Source organism: Notamacropus eugenii, chromosome 6, assembly GCF_028372415.1.
Source record: "Notamacropus eugenii isolate mMacEug1 chromosome 6, mMacEug1.pri_v2, whole genome shotgun sequence".
NCBI lineage: Eukaryota > Metazoa > Chordata > Mammalia > Diprotodontia > Macropodidae > Notamacropus > Notamacropus eugenii.
In genome coordinates, this window is record NC_092877.1 from 318,108,147 (window position 1) to 318,129,711 (window position 21,565).

The 21,565-nt window shown below is 45.0% G+C and overlaps 1 protein-coding gene and 1 long non-coding RNA gene across 14 annotated transcripts in view; one reads left to right on the top strand and one right to left on the bottom strand.

Annotated features, from left to right (window-relative positions):
* Positions 1-12,536, bottom strand: part of LOC140509877 (uncharacterized) — a 25,508-nt gene extending 12,972 nt beyond the window's left edge. Inside the window, exons 1-5 of one of the 6 annotated variants that reach the window (XR_011968967.1) lie at positions 12,429-12,536; positions 11,838-11,969; positions 11,294-11,499; positions 9,643-9,754; positions 9,322-9,384 (exon numbers count right to left, since the gene is read on the bottom strand). This is a non-coding gene — a long non-coding RNA (uncharacterized lncRNA). Of the gene's footprint in view, positions 1-9,321; positions 9,385-9,642; positions 9,755-11,293; positions 11,500-11,837; positions 11,970-12,246; positions 12,337-12,428 lie in introns of those variants that run through there. The other 5 variants (XR_011968969.1, XR_011968964.1, XR_011968965.1 and 2 more) reach the window with 5 other exon arrangements.
* SLC4A3 (solute carrier family 4 member 3) overlaps positions 10,411-21,565 on the top strand; it is an 18,000-nt gene continuing 6,845 nt past the window's right edge. For 2 of the 8 annotated variants that reach the window (XM_072617906.1, XM_072617910.1), the window contains exons 1-12: positions 10,412-10,578; positions 10,980-11,101; positions 11,376-11,541; positions 12,165-12,454; positions 12,687-12,802; positions 13,608-13,807; positions 15,427-15,572; positions 16,701-16,881; positions 18,388-18,523; positions 18,696-18,879; positions 20,577-20,676; positions 21,013-21,197. In XM_072617906.1, the coding sequence (XP_072474007.1) occupies positions 11,051-11,101; positions 11,376-11,541; positions 12,165-12,454; positions 12,687-12,802; positions 13,608-13,807; positions 15,427-15,572; positions 16,701-16,881; positions 18,388-18,523; positions 18,696-18,879; positions 20,577-20,676; positions 21,013-21,197 (1,755 nt within the window). In that variant the 5' untranslated portion in view covers positions 10,412-10,578; positions 10,980-11,050. Of the gene's footprint in view, positions 10,579-10,692; positions 10,751-10,979; positions 11,102-11,375; positions 11,542-12,164; positions 12,455-12,686; positions 12,803-13,607; positions 13,808-14,620; positions 15,024-15,426; positions 15,573-16,700; positions 16,882-18,387; positions 18,524-18,695; positions 18,880-20,576; positions 20,677-21,012; positions 21,198-21,565 lie in introns of those variants that run through there. The other 6 variants (XM_072617911.1, XM_072617909.1, XM_072617908.1 and 3 more) reach the window with 6 other exon arrangements.

Here is a 21,565-nt window from a genome sequence, read left to right on the forward strand (position 1 = left end):
TCTGCCCCTATAACACAAAGCAAGGTCAGTGAAAAAATTTATGATGAGCTTGCTTCAAGGAAGAAAGAAATGTGTGTTCATCCTTCATTGCTGAAGACGACCATGCCATCAGAGGAATGATGACATGACTTGCACTTGACTTTGAGTGAGGGAGGGCTGTGCAGGTCATGAGCCTCACTTCTCCTCCAGAGCCATCTGAATGCAGTGACCAAATATTCTTCAGGATGACTGGAGATGACCCAGGATGAGACAATTGGGGTTAAGTGACTTGCCCAAGGTCACACAGCTAGTGAGTGTCAAGTGTCTGAGGTGAGATTCAAACTCGGATCCTCCTGACTGCTGCACTGGTGCTCTACCCACTGTGCCACATAGCTGCCTTTCGGGGAAGAGCAGAACAAGAGAGAACAACTAAAGGGGATTGAGAAAGAAATTGTGAGGTTTTTTTGGAGGAGTGTGGATTTGTGAAGAAGGCTGGAAACTGATTCTGGGGAGGATAAATTTGGAGAACTTATTTTTTTTGTAGAATAGTTTCCAGGTCCGGATTCTACTGCTGATGTCTATAAGAGAAGGTTGCAAAGTTGTTATTGTTGTTTTAACGTAGGCATGTTGGTAAGCAGCAGGCAGCGAACCACCATTAGGGAGAGACTGAAGGTGTTTGTTTTTGTTTGTGGGGGAGGTCGTGGTGGTAGGAGCAATCTGATGGGAACCGGGGAAGGGAGTGTGAGGCACGCTACAGCTCTGTTCAAGAGCCTCTCATAACTCTCCTTATTGACACTATCATCAAAATCCGATTCTCAGACACCATTTTCTCAATCAGTTGCTCTCTTTCCAAATCTGCCTTTTTTTTTTTTTCTGAATCCTTTGCCTTGATGAGTAGTAGTCATGAAAAGACCATCTAATCCCCTTGCCCCAGGGTCTTCTATTTCTTGTCCAAGACTACATAATATTTAGTAATGCTTTTGGGTTTTTTCTAGGAATATCTCGTGCATATCTATGTGAATCACTGGAAATGGAAGGGGTTTTCATTAGATTTGACAAATCCATGGTGATCCTGTTATGTCTCAGATACATGCCCTCTTCACTATTTTTAGCTCAGCAAATAGCTACCTTAATACCATTTATCTAAGACTCACCCATTACTACTTTTATTCCTGTCTGATTTCTTAAATGAGATTGTGGATGATTCTACAACATCCCATTCCTCCAACAAGTCTTTAGACTACAGCTTCCTCCTCTTTGGAAGGACTCTCACATTCGTTTATTTTTTTAGCTTCAAGTGTTCAGTGTTCTTTTTTCCTTTTCTTCTGTGACATTTTTTCCATCTTCCTCTTGATGCAAGGATTTCTCCTTTACTTCCTTTTTCACCTTTATTGAACATTGTTATTATTAATATTAAAGACCTGTTTTTTCAAAGACTAATTCATTCTCCCCGATAACTTGGAAAATGGAGTACCATTTCTCAAATCTTTTACCTTCTTTTCTAGGCAGGAAATCAGCCTGTACTTTGAGCATAGGTAGCATGATAGAAATAGAAACATCCCACCCTCAATTCAGATCATTAAGTTCTTCATGTTGTCCATACTCACTAGAAGTGAGTGAGATCTTAGTCTTTGTCTTTTCGGTAGCTCCTTTGGAGAACTGTACTGGTACACACTTTGTTGTTCATGTTTGGACAACCATAGCTAGCTTTCTTTTTCTTCCTTACCTTGCTTGTTTAACCAAAAGACTGTTTTTTCTGCTTAAACCCTCCCCGTTTCAATCCTTCTTTCCCTACAGCTTTTGTCATCCTCTTTCTGTATCTCTATTTTTTGGGTTCCTCACCTCTTCTTCCTTTTATCTTCTCCTTCCATATTTCCCATTCCTGAATTCATTCTTAGCTTTTTTACATTTCCAGAGCTCTCCAAATTACCTTTACAATTCCTTCTCTTTCTTTGACTCAAGACCTGCTGTTTCTCCAACAAAACTTCTCTCGAGGAAGCTAGAAGTAAAATGGACTGGATTCAATCTAGGGTCTGCTACTTTGGACAAGTCACACACTGTCTCTGGTTCTCAATTTCTTCCCATACAAAATGGGGGGGGGGAGGTGAAGATTAGATTCTTAGGTCTCTTTCAACTGCAAATACTATGAGCTTATAGATTCCTCATTTTTCCCTCTTGTCATGAACTGCCTCATGACTTGCCCTGTTTGAAAATTCCATTTTTAGGCATGCTGTATCTCCTCTCCCCTACCAAGAACAGTTGCAGGACCAGAATGTTAAAATCCTCGGAGACCCAAGGAGGTGACTGTGGACAAATTCCTTCTTCTCTGGGCCTCAGTTCCCTCATCTGTAAAATCAAGGAGTTTGAATAGCTGACTCTCTAAAATTCCTTCCAACTCAAAGATTCTAAAACTTTGAAGCTGCCATAACTGTGCTGTCTCTGGATTAGTCTCCATCCTATTTGGAGTGTCTCTAGCAAGATTTCCAATGACTTCACATCCCACTATGGAAAAACAAACAAATAAACCTAAATAACAACAAAAATTCAAATACACACTTGACTTCTGTGCTTTGGGGAATAGGGGAGAACTCTGGCAAGATTTCCAATGACTTCACATCCCACTATGGAAAAATAACCAAATAAACTTAAACAATAACAACAAAAACCCAAGTACACACATGAATTCTGTGCTTTGGGGAATAGAGGAGTGCTGCTTAGTAGTGCGAGAGATCACACTGAGAGATGTTGTTTTCCTGCAACAGGATTTATTTCTGAAACCTGAGTGTGGGCTTAGTGAGTGGACAGGCACCTCTGAATGTTGTGGTGAGGAGACTAAACTGTGCATCAGAGGAATGGTGAACAGCAAATCTTGTGTTACTATTCTAGGCAGTGGAGGCGGGGACCAGTCACTGTTAAGAACTGGGGACTCCAGCTCAGTTTACTGTAGCAGAACCAGGAGCTACCTGAACCCTTTCCCTAAGCATCTCTTGGAAACTGCTGAACTGGGAGAGTTATGGTCAAATGAGATAAAAAATTAATTGGCATGTTAACCTGGAAACCACTGAGTCTACCCAGGGAGTGGGTGAGTGACTTTGAGAAAGCCCATTGCTAGCCTGTTTTCCCTTTAGATTCCTATAGAATCTATTTGCTTCACCACCCATATTATTGCTTTATATATGTTTCAGCACCTTGTTAGAAAGCCAGATATGGTGGCTGGTGGGAGTGGGTGGCAGATACCTGTAGGTCCATGTTTTGGGGGAAGGGAGGGCTGGTAGGTCACCCAAGCCCAGGATTTCTGAGCTGCAGTAGGAAGACAAATGGATGTCCACACTAAGTCTGATATCAATACGGTGAGTCTCTAGAAATGAAGGACTACCAGGGTGAACCAGATCCAGCTGGGATAATACTGCAGGCTAAAACTTCCATGCCTAGTGGTTTAGGGATTGGGTCAGTGAGCCAGGGCAAGACAGTGAGAGCTAGCTTGTAAAGAAAAGAAAGGAAAAAGAAAGGAAAAGAAAGCCAACTGTATTTAGTGAAATAAGGACCAGATTCAGAGTCAGAAGATCTGAGTTCAAATCCTAGCTCTATCATTTACTGGTTATGTGAATTTGAAGCAAGTCATTTCACTTTTCTGAACTTTTTATGGGTTTTCCTCTATAAAATGGGTACAACAGCCTTTGTACCACCTGCTTCACAGAGGAGCAGTAAAAATCACTACTCACGTTTCTTACATAGTTCTTCATGGTTTGCAAAGCAAATAATCTTATGAGGGAAGAACCAACTATAGTGTAGGGTCAGCACATGGTGACCTAAAGGGCGGGCACTATTGAACTATGATTGTGTCAGATATTATTGGTGTTGTCTCCCAAGGGAGACCGTGAGCCACTTGAGAATAGATGCTGTGAATCAGAAGGATGAAAATACCTGGGCTTCTCTTGGACTGATGTGGTCTTTCCCCACTTTGGACCTTTACAATACTGGAATAGAAGATCCATGCTGTGCCTCATCCTAACTTTGTGTCTATCCTGGACCAAGACATAGGCACTCCTCCCCTTCACTCCCAACTCTCTGTACCTTCTCTTCCCCTTGCCAACTGCCTTGCTCCTGTTGTGTACCATTGATTCTGCCATGATTTCTATATGAAGCATGTCACTCAATTCCCCTGATGCCCAGGCTTAACTCACCATCCCTGGGACAATTTCAGACCAGTGCCCCCCTCCCTGACAACCACTCCTTTTTTATGTGTTGTCTCCCCCATTTGAAAGTAAGCTCCATGAGGATAGGGAATGAATGACTAAAGCATTTATTAAGCACTTCCTGTGCAAATCACTGCCATACCAAGAGAAAAAGTAAGCAAGTCACTTTACCCTGTTTACCTCATCTGTAAAATGAGCTGGAGAAGAAAATGGTAAACCACTTCAGTTTCTTTGCCAAGAAAACCCCAAATAAGGTCACAAAGAGTTGGGCATGATTGCAAAATGACTGAAGAACAACATGAAGATTTTGGTGGCAAGAACTTTCTCTTCTGGATCTTCTGTACAGCTATAGGAGCAATTATCAGACTGCAGCTCCACAGAGTTTGCTTTCCAGGATGATATATCTAGGGGCAATGGGCTGAAAGCCATGCTATTCCCAAGGCTCTTGGGTTCAAGACCCTGGGCTGTCTCCATAAAATACCATGACAGCCCATATGTGGATATGATGTTCAAGATGGTGGTGGAAATTTGATTTGCCTTGCAAGTCATATGCCTGTCTCCTCACCTCTACCTCAAGGGGACGATCTTTGCTTTTGCATATGTATAATCAGAGTTTAGTGCAGTGCTTGGAGTACAGAACATGCTGAATAAATGCTTTTCCATCTATCCATCCATCCATCCATCCATCCATCCATCCATCCATCCATCCATCCATCTGTTCATTCATTTGTCTATTCATTCACTCATTTGTTTGATAACATTGCTTTGCACAGAACTTCTCCTTAATAAATCTTTGTTGAATTGAATTGTAAGCAATGTGATTGATGCTACGAGTTATATACAATTTAAGCTAAGATAGACATCAAAATTGTATTCTTCAGATAGCCACAGAGAGAATTGGATTGTGATAATAATAACCCAGTGTAGAGTTCTGGATAATACCAAACATCCCAAGATAAGCCAAAATTTCCCAGTGCCAAACCAGAGAGAGCTGATTGATATGATGCCAAAGGAAGGGAAGGAAAAAAAGATAAGCATTTATTAAGCACCTACTGTATGCCAGGCATTGCGGTAAGCACTGTGAGGTAAGTGCTGTTTTTTATCTTCATTTATCTTTTATCTTTATGTTTATGTAAATAGTTTATGTAAAACTATTCATATTATAGTTGAGAAAACAGGCAAACAGAGGTTAAGTGACTTGCTCAGGATCAGCCAGCTAGCAAGAGTTTTTTGTTTTTTTTTAAAGATATTATAAATGAAATAAGAGATCCAGATTTTTAAAATACCTTTAGGGTTATACTCAGTTTTGCTGGATGTTGTTATTGATTTCAAGCCTCTATCTTTTTCTTTTCAGGATATTGTATTCTAAGCTCTCCTCTCCGTTAACTGCTAAATCTTTTGTGATACTGACTGTAGCTTCTATGTACTTGAACTTTTTCCTTGTGGATTCTTGAAGTAATTTTTATTTGTCCTGGAAACTATCAATTTGGGCTGTGATATTCCTGTGAGTTTTCATTTTGGGATTTCTTTCAGGAGGTAAAAGGTGAATTTTTTTTTTTCTGTTTTCATTTTGTCCTCTGGTTCCAATAGTTCTGGACAGTTTTCATTCAAATTTTCTTGAGATATGGTTCCCAGGCTCATTTTTTTGGTCATGGTGTTCAGGTAATCCAATGATGCTAGATTTTTTTTTTCATCTTTGATTTGTTTCCTAGGTCAATTGTTTTTGAGGTGAAATACATTAAATTTTCTTTTATTTTTAGTGTCATGTGATAAAAATGTTCTAGTTTATCCCCTGAGTAAGAATACATCTCCTCCTGCCCATTGCTGTGAGAGGCATTTTATTTCTTCTAATTTGTAAAATAATATGACCTTTAATATTAAGGTCATCTATCCATTTAGACCATATTGTGGATTAGGTTGTAATGAGTTTGTGTAAGTCTAATTTCTGCTAGGCTGCGTTCCAGTTTTCCCAGCAGTTTTTTTTTTAATCAAATAGAGAGTTTTTTACTAAGTAATTTATGTTTTCTTGTTTATTATTTTGACTTTTTATAAAAATATTTTTTGTCTCACCGAGTCATTAACTTCTTTTTGATCCATACTAATCTTCAAAGAGTTTGTTTACTTGGATAAGGTTTTGAGCCTCTTTTACTAAGCTGTTAGTTCTCCTTCCGAGTCTTTTGAGCTTTCACTTTTCTTCAGTGATTTATTCTGGATTTCTCACTCTATTTATAATATCATTTTTTAAACTCTTGCTCCATTTCTTACATTACTTGATCTTGTAACCAATCCTAAATTTAAAATTCAACCTATCCCTCTGCATTCTTTTGTATAAGACATGGTCAATGAAGTTTCTTGAAGGCCTTTTATTTTTTTTTTGTCCTGTGCTTGGCATATATATAGTTCTTAATAAATGATCGTTGACTGACCAAACAGAATTGGTGGTGAACTGCTCAACCATGACTGTTATTTTAAGGGCTTTGCACCTTAAATTGCAGATCTTCCCTTATATATCTAGAGTTGGGGCCTCTGTCATCACTTGACTGTTCTATTTGTCAGGACTTCAACCTCCCCCCTATTTTGAGGTCAGAGGCTATTAACAGTTGTTAATAGCTACTTGCTTTCTCTGGGTTGAGCTGTCCTGTCCCTTGCTGTGCTCCACTGGGTAGAGAGGTCTGAGTTCAGCTTGTATACCCAAGCTAAGCTCCTTGTGAACTCAGAATGTAGGCTGAGCTCCTTCTGCCCTTGGAGACATGGGGCTTGAGGCTCTGTATCCCAGAGCCTCAAAGCTGCATCAGGCTCCCTGCCTTTGCTGCTACCACTTGAGATCACAGACAATATCTCAGGTCAGTTGTCACCAGTATGACAAAAACTCCTTTCCTGCAGGTGCAAGTTCTGACCAGATGCAAACTGTTTGCAAACAGGCAAATGCAGATGCATATGCCTCCTAGTCTGCCCCAGTCTTCAGAAGGGGTATTAAAACAAAACAAAACAATTTCATTTGAGCATCTGTGGGTTCATTACAAATCCATGTGTGAATGGTAAAACTCCTGGCTTTGCGATTAGTTCCAACTCTCACCCAAAGTCAGTGCCTGAGGCCTCACTAACCACCCTCTCCACAGGGCCTTGTCCTTGTCTGAACTCCAGAGGACATGAGAAGGTTTTCTTTCTTTTTTTTTTTTTTCAAGCTGTGTGACTGTTAATTGAGAAAAGGTTAGGAGATATAGGGGTAAGCCTGAAGTGCTAACAGGGGAAGAAACAAAGAAAGGAGCTGCTATTTTGGATGTGATTCTACCAACAGGGAAAAACTAACTGCTGAAGCAGAAAGCAGAAAGGATCCAAACTTTGGAGTAGGGAAGGTGCCACTCCATTTTAGGATTTGTGATAGATGAGAGGAAGGCTAGGCCTAATCTGACACGTACACTAGGCCTTGGGAGAGCAAATTTCAAAATGTTCAGAGAAAGGACAGGTTGGGGGATCCCATGGTTTTAACATTGTGCAGAAGTCAATCCAGGTGGGATGGGAAATTCTCAAGAGTGAAATTCTGAAGACCCAAAAAGAACTAACTTCAATGAGGAAGGAAAAGAGAGGAACTGTCCAAAGAGATAGTTGTGGGTACAGGAGGAGCCATTTACCAAGGCAGATAAATCTTTTTAAAATGTAGATCCTTCTCTGATAACAAAGATTAGGTAAGCAAAACAACTGACTCTGATTGACCACATGTACACTCATAGTCTACCATATCTCTGTAAAGATTTAGGCTAGCACATCTTAGATTTTTAAAAGTTGTGTATAGAAAATGGAGGCAAAGACTAGTAATGGAAATTAAATAAAAAAGGATGGAGTCCTTTAAGAAAGTTTCACTAGCTCAAAATGAATTGAAATTGAATAAAAACAAATGTGTTGCTGGAAAGAGGATTAAGGAATTGACCAATCCTTTCCTTTCTATTTTCTCTATTATGATACTTGTATTGAGAAGGAAGGACAGAAAGAAAATGGAGAGTAGGAAATTGAGAACGAAGTAAAGAGGTAGTAAGTATCAAGCTGCCTTCTCTAAGCTAACTCACAGGGTCTAGATGAATTACATCCCATGGAAATGACAGAACTGCCTGGTGTGTTGGTAAAACTACCATTAGGGATCTTTGAAATATCAGTAGTACTATAGAATTGAGGAAGGGTAAATGTTGTACTAATTTAAAAAAACCAAAGGAAATCTGCAAACTACAGGCCAATGAAATTGACTTTGATGGCAAAATTCTGGAATGTATCGCTAAAGAAATGAGTAGTGATCATCCAAGCAATGATCATTGGGTCAGCATGGCTCCATCAAGGATGTCATCATTTCCTTTCTCAGCAGGGTTAATAAGTGGGTAGACCAAGGGAATAATGTAGATAGTAGATTTTAGCAAAACATTTGATAGAATATCTCAGATTAATCTCTTGGGAAAAAGTGGAAAGATGTGGCCTAGATGATATTACAATTAGGAGGCTCCTGAAGTGGTTGAATGACTGAATCCGAAGAGGTTCATTAATGGTTCAATATCAATTTGGAAGGAAGTTTTTAGTGGCATGCCCTAGGGATAGCACATGTGTCTACCTCTGTGATACATGTTAGCATTTTAATGAGATATATTTGTAATCTACAGTTATGTCTAGAGGAAATCAGCTAGAATGGTAAAGGTACTGGAAAGCATGGAAGAAATTAGGTATATTTAACCTGGAAAAGAGAAGACTTTAGTAGGGACATGATAATATATGTCTTCAAATATTCAAAAGACTTATATAGAAAAGAGATTATACTTGGTAGGGCAGAGAGATCTTTCTGGTTGGTCTCATAGGCATAATGGAACCCTGGGTCAAAAGCTACATATGTAAAGCCTTAATATAATTAAAAACTTCCTAATAGAGAGCTTTTCTTGGTGTAGTGGATAGAGAAGGGTCCTCAGAATCAGGATCTGGGGTTAAGTGTAGACTCTGACTCATTGATGGGTTGTGTGCCCTGGTCAAGTCATTTAACCTAGTGTTCGCAGATAATTCTCTAAGATTAAAATCTGAGGAAAGGTTACTAGTCTGAATTGGTACAGGGAATTTCCCCACTAGAGAATCTACACACAGGTTCTGGACAAAAAAATGAGGAGAATGGGTTTACCTTGGGAGGTGGAGGGTTTTTCCTCACTAGAAGTCTTCCAGTGAAGACTGGATGGATGGTAACCTGTTGGGAATATGGTAGAGGAGGTTTTTGTTCAGGTTGGATTAGATGACCTCTGAGGTATCTTCCAACTTTGAGAATTTACTGTGGTTGGGTCTCCTCCTACCTACAGCAACTGTCCTCAGAGGAATATAGAATTTAGAGCTAGCACGGACTTCGTAGGATCAGTTAGTCTAACTTCCCTCATTTTTCAGATAAGAAAATGGAAATGCGCATCTTGGGTAAGCCCTCACAGTTAGTTAAGAGCAGAGCTGCGCTTACTTTGGGACTCTGAGGCGCTATTCCAAGCTCTAGTCCTCCAGAAACTTCTTGGACAATACCACCATGTTCTATTTACAGCTCTCAAGTATTGTCGGATGCATTTTCCTTGATCCTGTAAAGGTAGGCAGGACGACCATTATGTTATCCTTATTATGTAGAGAGGGAAACTGAGGCTCACAGAGATTGTTTCTCCCAAAGTAACATAAATAATAAATAGAGTTGGAATTAGAAGTCAGGTTTCCTGAAGATGTTTTTCTCACTACGTCGATTTGTGATTCAAAAGGACAACCTTGTGTATTGGACTGGGGCAAGATGAATGGTACTTTGTGTTTGATAAGAAATGAATAGTTTTGTTTTTGGAGGGCTAGTATCTGGCTAAAGATGAGGTACAAACTAGGGGTTATTTACGCCGTATGCGGCAGAAGGGGACAGAAAAGGGGGGATCTCTGCAGTGGGAAGGGGGCGTGTTTGGGGGATTGTGGGAATTGAAGGCCCCCTGTGCAGTAACTAAGGCTGATGTGCCAGGGGGAGCGGGGCTTGTGTGCCAGGCTGGGGGCTTGGAGGGGTGCAGCCTGCGGCGGGGCGGGGGATGGCGGGGTCCGGGAGCGTGCAGGCGGGGAGCTGGTTCTGCCCGCGTGGTGTGAGTCACGACCCCACTCTCGCTCTCATTGTAACGGGCCCGAGGCTCAGCTGAGCTGCTGCGCCGGGCGGGGACTGAGGAGGTGGAGCCGCGGGGCTGCGGGTGCGGGTGCGGGGCTGCGGGTGCAGGCTGCGGGCTCGGGCGCCTGCGTCTGTCTGCCCAGTGCTGCCCGGTCAGCCCGGCTTGTCTCGGTCTCCGCTAGAGGTGGCACGGGCGCCCCGAGGCCCCGAAGTGGAGCGTGGGAGGGAAGGACATGGGAAGCTCCCGGCCCCCGCCGCTGGCTCCGGAGCCCCGAGGTACCAATGTGGGGGGGCGGGAGGAGGGAGGAGGGGGAGCGGGGGCGAGGGGACCGGATGCGGGGCGTGGCGGGAGGATGGGGGTGGGGGGGTCTCCCGGCCAGGGTCCGAACCTGAGCCCGAGCCTGGCGTAGAAGGGAACGGACTGCGGAAGGGGGGGACGGAGGAGAAGGTCACGGGGATGGGGGAGGGCACCCCGGCTTCCTTGGGCGGGGGCCCTGCGAGCATTGAGAGATGGGGGCAGGGACGGGATGGGGAAGGAGTGCACATGTGTGGGGTCTGGGGGGTGGGGGCGCTGGAGTAAGAGTATGGACCCCAGAGATAATTCCTTGAGCCTGCAGGGTGGGGATGGTGCACTTGTCCTGTTCTGTTTTCTTCACCTCCGCTCCTTCAACCCTCAGACCTCCCCACTTAGATCCTGTACCCCTTTAGTGACAGAGACCGACGGGGAGCCACCCACAAGCCCAAACCGATGGCTAACGGATTGATTCCACCTCCCGGGGGCGCCTCCCCTCTACCCCAGGTGAAAGAGTTTGTCCCAGATGTGACTGGGAGAGGACTGAGACTGGGGGTCAGGGGTTGGGGGAGGTCATCAAAGGGATGAAGAGCCTCCATGGGATGTTTCAGAGAACTAGGGGTTCAGAGAACTGAAGTGGAAGGAATTGGCCTTTAGGTCTATTCTAAGCAAGGCTGACCAAGGTCCGGGGGCTCTTACTCAAGGGTAGATCCAGGCCTGAGTGTCTTCCAGGTGTGTCCAGATCATTAATACTTAGGAAGAGGGTATCTGGGATCTGCAGGTTCGGGTGCCATTGAAGGAGCCCCCACTGAGTCCTGATGGAGACGAAGATGATGATGACTTAGGAAAGACCTTGGCCGTAAGCAGGTTTGGGGACCTGATCAGCAAACCTCCTGCCTGGGACCCTGAAAAACCAAGCCGAAGCTACAGTGAGAGAGACTTTGAGTGTGCGTAACCCTAGGGCCCCTAGCCTGTTACCATCATTATTACCATCATCATCACGTTATCACAATCGTCAGCATCACTGTCGCCACCTAATCCTAGCCACTCCAAGCCATTATTTGCTGGCTCTTGTGTGGTGGTGATCCACACTGCTTCACTCCCATTCTCCATGGCAGGAGCTCTAGACATGGGCACTTAAAAGTATTAGTAGTAAGGTGTAGCCCTCCCTTATCTCTCCCATTTCCTTAGGCTTGCTGTCTCTCTCTCTCCTTAGTCCCCTGCTCTGTCTTCATATATTCACCTCTCCTCTTCAGCTCCTCACTGGTTCTCCATCTCTCTCCTTCCTGATTCCTCTTTTCTCTCCACTTCTCTTCTCCCCACCTGTCCTCCTGACTTGTTTAGTCCTCATCAGGTCGTAGGGACCTGGACACAACTGAAGGGGGATTGGGAAAGTTTGTGGGGAGATCTTTTGTCTTGAGTTAGAGAGAAAATGTAGCATGTAGGTCTAAGAAAGATATTAGGGACTTGGGAGGAGGGTCTAGGAACTGTGGCTAAGGTAAGGTGCATTGGGGGTGGGCGTTGCTGTCCCAGGGCAGGGGCCTGAGGCCAACTCTCCCTACAATCTCAGTTCACCGTCACACATCCCACCACACACACCACCCGCTGTCAACTCGACTGCCTCCCCCCCACAAGTTTCGTCAGCTACCCACCACCTCTGCCCGTCGGGCCAGGACAAAGAGGAAGAAGGAGAAGACCTCTGCTCCCCCTTCTGAAGGCACCCCTCCCATCCAGGAGGAGGGGGGAGCTGGGGCAGAGGAGGAAGAAGAGGAGGAGGAGGAAGAGGAAGGAGAAGGGGAGTCTGAGGCAGAGACACTGGATCAGGAACCCTTGCCTTCAGGATCCCCAGGCAGAGCCAAGGTAAGAGTGACTTTCTTGGGAGCTGAGGTGAGGGTAGAGTGGTGTCAAGGTGATGATATGCGGGCCAGAGTTGGATGGACAGTGCAGTGGAGGGGTCATAATGGTTGAATGACCAAGGGGGAGGGAGTAAATGTTCAGGGGACAGAGAGAAACTGATGGGTGTGGCTTTGGGCCTGAGTGGGCAGTCAGAGTAGGGAGCACAGCTCTAAGGCTTCATCCTGTTGACCCCCAGTTCTCCATTGGGAGTGATGATGATGACACTGTGGGCCTCCCACGGAAGAGTCTCTCCACAAAGTCCTTGTCTCAGCCTGGCCTGGGCCTGGACCATGACTCTGAACCCTCCAGCAGGTATTCATCACTAACTCGGCCACTTCCTCAGGGACTGGACCCTCCCCCAGAACTACAGAGTGACCTGGCCAAGGATATGCCACACTTCCATCCCCCACCTTGGAGAGAGGCCCTTTCCTGGAGGGTTGGGAGTGGTAACGAAGGCACAAGGGCCTCTTTTCTACCCCTGCTGCCTGTCCGGCTGCACAACTTCCCCTCCCCAACCTCACCCCTCCTCCAAATCCTCTAGGTCTTAGAGCCTGGGTCTCTGTAGAAGCCCTTGGCATCGATCTTCAAATTATGATCTACATACAATACTGAGTAAATGAAGTAATCAGGAGCATTGGACTGAGAGGAGAGAGGAGGAGAAAAGAGGAAAAAGGAGGGAAAGGGGTAGAGTGGGATGGGAAAGGAGCTGGAGGGGGAGAAAGAAAGAAGGAAGAAAATGGAATTGAATGAGAGAAGAAAGTAGGATGAGAGTAGAGTAGATTGGTGAGAATGATGAGGAGAGGACAGAAAGAGGGGTGAGAAGGGCTGGGGAGAGGGCTGGCTTCCCTTTTCACCTTCCTTCACTTTTTCTTCCCCGATACAAGTGGCCCCTGAGCCGCTGATGCTTCTGGGGCCTGCCTTGTAGGTTGGGTGGGAAGAGAATTCAGCGTTCTCCTGAGGGCAGAGGGCCTGTGCTTGGAGAGTTCCACTGCAGGCTCTTGTGAGGGTCTGAATTCTTCCCGAGACGTGTGGTGGCCTTTCCCAGAGAGTGCAGGTGAGGGAAGCAGGGGCCTCATCTCCATCCCAGCTCCCTGCCCCAGCTGTCCTCTTCTCCCAGTCCCCCGGTTCCCCGGCCCCGGACTCCTCGAGGCATGGATGAGAAGGCCAGGCCATGGAGTCCATCAGCAAGTTATGACCTGCGGGAGCGTCTGCGCCCTGGCAGTGCCTTGGAAAGCCCGGGCATCCTGGAACAGCAGGTGCCCACCGATGAGGCCGAGGCCCAGATGCTTGGCTCTGCTGACCTGGATGACATGAAGAGTGAGTGGGAGGCCCCCCCGGGCCTCAGCCCTTAGACTCATGCAGGGTCAGGAAAACATGGGTTCCCATCTTAAGCATTTGCAAGCTGTATGACCCTGCAAAAGTCACTTCACCTGTCTGCCTCAGTTTCCTTATCTGTAAAATGGGAAAAAGAATAACATCTGTGTCATAGAGTTGAGAGGCTCTATTGAGATAGTATAGGCACTGTGCTGTAGTGCCATGAGGATGGGAACTGTTACTACGACACTTAGCTTCTCCATCACCTTTAGTGTCCTTACCTGTAAAATGGGAACAGTGATGCTTGCCTCATAGGCTGCTTGTGAAGATCAAGTGACATAACATGAAAAGTACTTGGCAAATCTTCAGCTTTGTAAATGTCTGTTTTTATTATTTTGAGGTGTCGCTCCATTTTACACACTGGCCTTATCTTCTGTTGTTTTCTCTCTCTTTCTACCCCATTTGCCCTTTTCTCTCCCCTCCCTTTCTTTCCTTGGCTTCTATTGGGCCTATGCACATTCTCTCTTTATTATCAGTAGGCTGCTTTCTGTACCACCTGTCATCACCCATGAAGCTCTGTGCCCTGGGCAAGGGCCCCACTGACCACACCCTCCCCTTTCCTCCCTCCCTCTCACTACCACGACATGTAGGCGGGGTATAAGGGTTGGTGGGGGGGCACTGCCGATGCTTTGAGCACAGACACGTCATGGAAAGTAGCCAGGGCCTGAGGACAGGGGCAGGAACAATCCGTCCGATGACAGCAGCAGGATGGAAAGGGGGGAGGCGGGGATAAGAAGTGTGTCTTTAAAGGGCCCAGGTGGGGGCTGCTGGCACTAGGGATCAGTTCTGGGAGCTGGGAGGACATTGGGTTCAGAAGAACCACCATCTATCCTGCTCTCCCTTCTTCCTCCTCCCCCTGCCCCAACCTCAGCTGGGGACCCTGACTGTGAGGACTTGGTGCCAGACAGGGTGGGCATGTGGTCATAAAACTAAGCTGTGCCTAGTCACAAGGGGGTAATGGCAAGTGTGCCGGAGGAGGCAGAACAGAAGGGAGCTCTGAACACTAGGACTGAGGCTAGCCCTCAGGGGGCTCTGGGCTCCCCACTTCAAGAATATCAGGCCTCTGAGGGCTTTGAGACGTTTGTGCTGGAGTTTGAGGATTATGACCTATGGGAGTTGATCCGGGGCCATCTGAGCCCCGTTGCTGGGGGATTAGCTTGTGAGTTACCATTCTTTTCTCTTCTAGGTTACAAGTTTAGAGGGGAAAATCTTGGGGAGTAGTGGGGAATGGGCATGTGGGTAAAGGATGAGGTCAGTTATAGGGAACTAGAGATCCCATAATAACAGTCACAGTCAAGGGGACTTAGGCTGAAGGTCATTTGCGGATCTCAGATGGGTCAGCATGGATGTGAATCCATTATATGGATGAACAGATATGGATAGGCAAGTCTATAGAATTATACTATGCTAGACTTGGGTGCTCCTTCAGCCTGTGCGTAGAGGGTAGGCTTGGGGGCTACTGTGCATTTCTTGGGCAAGGTTACTAGAGTGGACTTGGCTGTGCTTCCAAGGATCTAATTTCTTGACCTTTCTTGAGTCCACAACTACATTTTTCCCCCTAGGTCATCGGCTGGAAGACAACCCTGGAGTTCGGAGGCATCTAGTGAAGAAACCCTCCCGGATCCAGAGCGTGAGAAGTAGCCCTAGCCTGGCTCCTATTTTGAGGAGGAAAAAGAAAAAGAAGAAGCTGGATCGGAGGCCTCATGAGGTATGAGCTTGGGGTAGATGGCTTTGAAGTTGACCTCTGCCCCCCTTTTTGTGTCCTTTTTCTCCCTCTGTTTAGCAGCCTGTCTCCAGTCTCTCTTTCCAGCTTCACTGGGTATTATTCACCATCCTGTGCTCTTATGGTCTCCGTTCTTCACACATAATGCTCTAGCTCTGACTCTTTGCTCTTTTGTTGACCATCCCCCACGTCTGGATCCACACCTTTTCCTCACTTCCACCTTGTGTTATCCCTCTCTTCCTTCAAGATACAGACCAAGCACCACTTTCTACATGAATCTTTTCCTGACACCGCCTCCCCATCAGCTGCCAGGGCTGATCCTTTGCAGCCACCTTGTATCTGTGTATTTGCTCTTTTTAGACCTATTCTGCGTGTCTTTCTCTGTGTCCTTATCTCCTTTGTTTGAATGTGAGCTCTTGGTGGCTTGATTGTTGTTTGATTCTTTGTTTATCCATAGCACCTAGGACATCTAGCACACCTCTATAATTATTTCTTGTGAATTGATTGATTCCCTCCCTTCCCTGAAAATCCTAGATTCTTAGAATTCAAGGGACCTCAGAGCCTGTCCAATCCAAGCCTTCCCTGTACAGGAATCCTGTCCACAACAAAACCAACAAATGACTGGACTTTGTCTGAAGACCTTTATGTTGGGCAAATCCCTTCTTTCCCCAACATTTCAAGGCAGCATTTGGTGCAGTCCCTGGCACATAGTAGATGCTTAATAAATATTTATTGACTATTGATTGACAGTCCATTCTGCATCTGGATGGTGCCAATTGTTTGCTTTATTTCAAGACCCATTTTTTTTTCTCTTTGTGACTTCCTCCTTTTGCCAAGATTCTCTTTATCACACTTTTCTCCCCATATTCAATCTCCCTGGTGCTGACTTTGATGATCCTTCTCTCAACTCTAGTTCCTGACTCTTCTCATAGGACCACAGCACTCCAGCTGGAAGGGACCTACCTCAGAGGCCATTTTACTCAGTCTTTCTCATTTTGCAGATGAGGAAACTGAGGCCTAGCAACTTGCCCATCAGCATCAGAAATGGCATCTGAACCTAATCTCTGACTTCTTTCTAAGAGGTCATATTGATACCGCTCTTTTCTTCCCCAGGTGTTTGTGGAACTGAATGAGCTCGTGCTGGACAAGGCCCAAGAGCCTCAATGGCGTGAAACTGCTCGCTGGATCAAGTTTGAGGAAGATTTGGAGGAGGAGACTGAGCGTTGGGGGAAGCCCCATGTTGCTTCGCTGTCTTTTCGTAGCCTTCTGGAGCTGAGGAAAACCATTGCCCGTGGTATGAATGCCTCCTCCTCCTTCCCCACCATTTTGGGAACCCTATTCTAATTCTTCTCAATGCTTTCCATTTGCCCGTTTGTCTTCCTTGGGTCCTAGCCTGTCACCTCTTTCTAACTCATTGGTCACTAACACTGGAGGACTTCTGGGAGGAGATAGATGATGGGTCTCAGGCTGGACTGATATTGGGATTCTAGAATCATCCATTTAGGACTGGAAGGGATCTCAGTGGATGACTAATAAAGACTGTGAAGCTCAGACAGGTCAGGTGATTTGGCCAAAGTCACATGGTCGCCAGCAGAGCTGGGATTTGAACGCAGGTCCTCCTTTTCTAGAACTAGTTCCATTTCCACTACAACATGAGGCCCAGGGTCAACTCAAGCCCAGTTGTGTGGGCCATGGAACAATTATTGTGGCTGTTCTTCTTAATAGGAACATATTTCCATCATGCTTCATGGTTTCAAGGTTTACTTCTTTGTATCATTTTTCCCCTCCCACATATCAAGACCTTAACTGAGCAGATTTGACTTTTATTCCCATTTTACAGCTGAAGAAACTGAGACTGAGAGATTAAATGAGGTGATAGAGGTCAAATAGCTCATTAAAGGCAGAACAAGAATTAGAATCCAGGTTTTCCATCGTCTAACCAAATGCTCCAATGAGAGCACCACCATGGCTATGGGACTGTGGCCAGGGTCGCAGGATCACTGCCATGATAGAATCAGTCTGGGGAGGGAGGTAGAGTGACCTTTTCTAAAATTGTATGGTACTGTATTATTTATGTTTGGTTCTGTCCCCTCCCTTTCCTCACCGTGCTCCTGTCTAGCTCACACTATACCTGTCACATTCCTACTTTCTCTCCTCTCTCAAAAATTCTCTCTTAGGAAAGAGCCTGATAAACATATTCATATCAAGGTGATGCCTTGGTGGACTCTAGGGGGTCTGAGAAACTGGGTTTAAGTCTTGGCTGTGCTACGTACAATCTGTGTGACTTTAACCAAGTTACTTAAATTCTTTGGACCTCAGTTTCCTCATGTCTAAAATGAAGGGGCTGGATTTGATGGCCTGAAGTCTGCAATACTAAGTAATATAAATACAGCATAATGTTTGACCTTCCTCAGGGAGGATTTTTATTTTTATTAGGGTTAAAGCTTTCACCAAAGGAAGGAATGAAATTCAAATACAGACTTCAGCCCGTGTGTAGAGACTTATTTTAGAGATAGGATTATCTTCCTAGTATCCTTAGATTTTGTCCTTGTGTAAGGTTGGCTGACTCTTTCTCTTGAGCTGTTTCTGTCTTATGTCCATGTTTATAATTCCTGCTATACTGTAGAGCAGAAGCTAGTTAGACTCCCAAGTATCTGACTCAGTGGGACTGTGGGTATCTTTAGGGATGAGATATCTAGTGTCTTCTGAGGGCAAAGGGCTAGGACTGGTAAGGAGGACATTTCTGAGCCCTTCTCCATCAGCATCTGTATTCTTCTTGCGTGAACACTTGTCCTCTCAGGGGCCACCCTCCTGGACCTAGAGCAGACCACCCTACCTGGCATTGCACACCTTGTGGTGGAAACAATGATTGTGTCAGACCAAATCCGTCCTGAGGACAGAGCAAATGTACTGCGCACTCTGTTATTAAAACACAGGTACCAAAGACGTGTGTGTGTATGTGTGTGTGTGTGTGTGTGTGTGTGTGTGTGTGTGTGTGTAAGGGAGGGCAGGCAAGCAACATGGAGGTGAGGTGGGTAATAGAGAAGCAAAAGGGAATAATTCCTATGGGATCTAACCTTCTGTGTTCTCTTCCTGTCTCCTGGTCAGCCACCCTAATGATGACAAAGAGGGAGGCTTTTTCCCCCGAAATCCCTCCAGCTCCAGTGTGAACTCCATGCTGGGGAACCATCACCCAACTCCAGGCCATATTTCTGACAGTTCTGTCCCTACTATGGTGGATGACCTCAGTGAACCAGCTCCGCTCTGGCCCCACGATCCTGACAGCAGAGAGGTTAGTGACTCCCCTTCAAACTCTGATCCTTGGTGGAGTCAGAGACAAACATAGGGATCTTCAATTCAGTTTGAATTAATTAAAGTGCTGATTAAAATTATATGATATGGAAGATATAGTCACTGACCTAATAGCACTTACTTTTTTCTTGGATGGGTGAGGTAAGCCATGGTTAGATGATAAAATAAGACAGCTTGTGGTTGTCACAATGAAAGATGTGGAGTCAGACCTGCTGAAAGATCTTCCCTTTAGTTGTTATGGCATATTTGCAGATTGACTGAGAGCCTAAGACTCTTCACATGGATTATCTCAGGCATTTTAGGTGCATCACCAGCTTGGCCGACAGGGTGATGAATTTTTCAGCCTCAGCAGTTCTTGACAGTTATCTGTTAAGTCAAAAAGAGTCAGTACTGTGCACCAGTGAGTGCCCCGCCCCTAACAAAGTCACAGGTTCTTTAAGAGGACATTGAAGTCCAGAGAGGTGAAGGGACTGCCTGAGTCTGCATGACTACAAAATGGCAGAACTGGGAGTCAGACAGTTTTCCTTTCCTTACCTCCTTCACGTCTGCCATTTGCTTTCCTCACAATGATTTCCTTAAATCACCAGCAAGTTGCTCTTTTCTGTTTTGGGTGAGCCCAAGAGAGCTGAGATGAGTGGTCTCAGATCATGTAACTAGTGAATGAGAGAGCATTGACTCAGAATCGGACTTTCTGCTGGCTAGTCTTGTGCTTTTTCCGTTATGCCATATTGTGGTTCTTTTTCTCATCCTGCATCCTGAATAGCAGGATTGTCAAATTTCAGACTCAAAGAGACATTACTGGTTATTTGATCCAATGCTCTCATTAAATAAAAAATGAAAGAAAACTCATGTGGGAGGTTTTGGAGTCGACCATGCTCACTCATATCTTAAATGGGATGCCCACCCATCAGCCTGCTTACTTCACTAGTTACCATAGATATTCTTGTCATCCTGGGTTCTAAGGTAATCCAAGGATATGCTGAATATTTCTTTCTTAATTGCTAAAATTGTAACCTTTTTCTCATTAATTAACCAGAGAGTTCCCAACTTCAGAGCTCTCAACCCAGTTTATTAAATGTTATCCATTTAATAAACTGGAGAGATATTTTCCTGAGAACAGTTGCTTATCTCTATGTATCAAAATCCCTAATATCCCAGGCTTCAACAAACATCAGTGAGTGGGTCAATACAATTTATTAACAGAATTAATAAATAATGACATGAAGATAGGAGTATTTATTTGCAACATTTTAACTTCAAGAAAGGTCACTGCTCTAGTTACTTCTAACAATCACTTTAACTCTTGACTTTTTCAACTTCATCATTTTACAGAGTAAGAAACTGAAGTCTAGAGACACTCAGTGATCTGCCTTCAGTCATATAGAAAATACACATCAGAGCTGGAATTTGAATCCAGGTCTTTTTCTGAATCCAACATAGTCTTTCATCTATACCACAGGATACAGCCAATCAGTCAATCAGTAAACATTTATTAAATAACCTACTACGTGCCAGGCATTCTGCTAGACACTGGGGATGCAGATATAAAAAATGAAATAGCCTGTAGTCTTCCCCCACTGGGGAGTTCCTTGACATGGGGAATGGGTTAAGAGACTTAATCAGATGTCATGATCCTCAGTTTGGGTCCCAGCTGTAATCTGAGCTCTGTCTCCTCAGAAGCCCCTGCACATGCCTGGAGGAGATGGCCACAGAGGGAAAAGCCTGAAGCTACTGGAGAAGATCCCTGAGGATGCTGAAGCCACAGTTGTACTTGTGGGTGAGACGGGTTAGGGAAAGCTGAGAGCTGGAGGAAGGGCTACAATTCTTGCATTCTCTCTGAGACTTTGGCTTTCTAGCTCTACTGCTGAGGGTGCTCCCTTCCCACCCTAGCCCTGTGTTATGGCCCAGTCTGATGGCTCCATCTTTGAACTTAAATTGTCAGTTCTGGTGTCCTATATCTCTGCTGACCTCTCTCCCTTAGACTTTAGCCAAGTTCTCTGCCCTCTGTTCCTTCCCAGGGCAGCACCTTCTATTCTTGAGTCTTTATCTCTTCATATTTCTCTTGTGCCCAGTGTCCCATGCCTCATAGGCTGCCTTTCTCCCTGCTCCCTAGGCTCTGTCCCTTTTTTGGAACAGCCTGCTGCAGCTTTTGTCAGACTGAATGAGGCTGTGCTCCTGGAATCTGTCCTCGAGGTTCCTGTGCCTATCCGTTTCATCTTTGTAATGCTGGGGCCGAGAGAGAGTGGCACTGACTACCACGAGCTGGGCCGCTCCTTTGCTACTCTCATGTCCGATAAGGTCAGGTCCTTCTCCCAAACCCTTCCAAGCTTCCCTGAGCCCCTATAGATATAAGTGGGTTTATACCAATGGTTTCAAACACATGGCCTGCATCACATGGTTCACAAAACTCCCAAATTCACAAACAAGATTAAAATGTAATTGAGAAATATTCAACAAAATAAAGAGAAATAAAATAAAACATAATTAATGTGAAGACATAGTTTTCTAAGTCAACACGTGGTCCACAGGGGTCTTTTTGTATGGTTTAGTTGCAGGGATGGGGAACCTGCATCCTTGAGGCCACATATGATCTTCTAGCTCCTTGAGTGTGGCCTTTCAATAGAGTCCAAGTTTTACAGAATAAATCCTTTTATTAAGGGGATTTG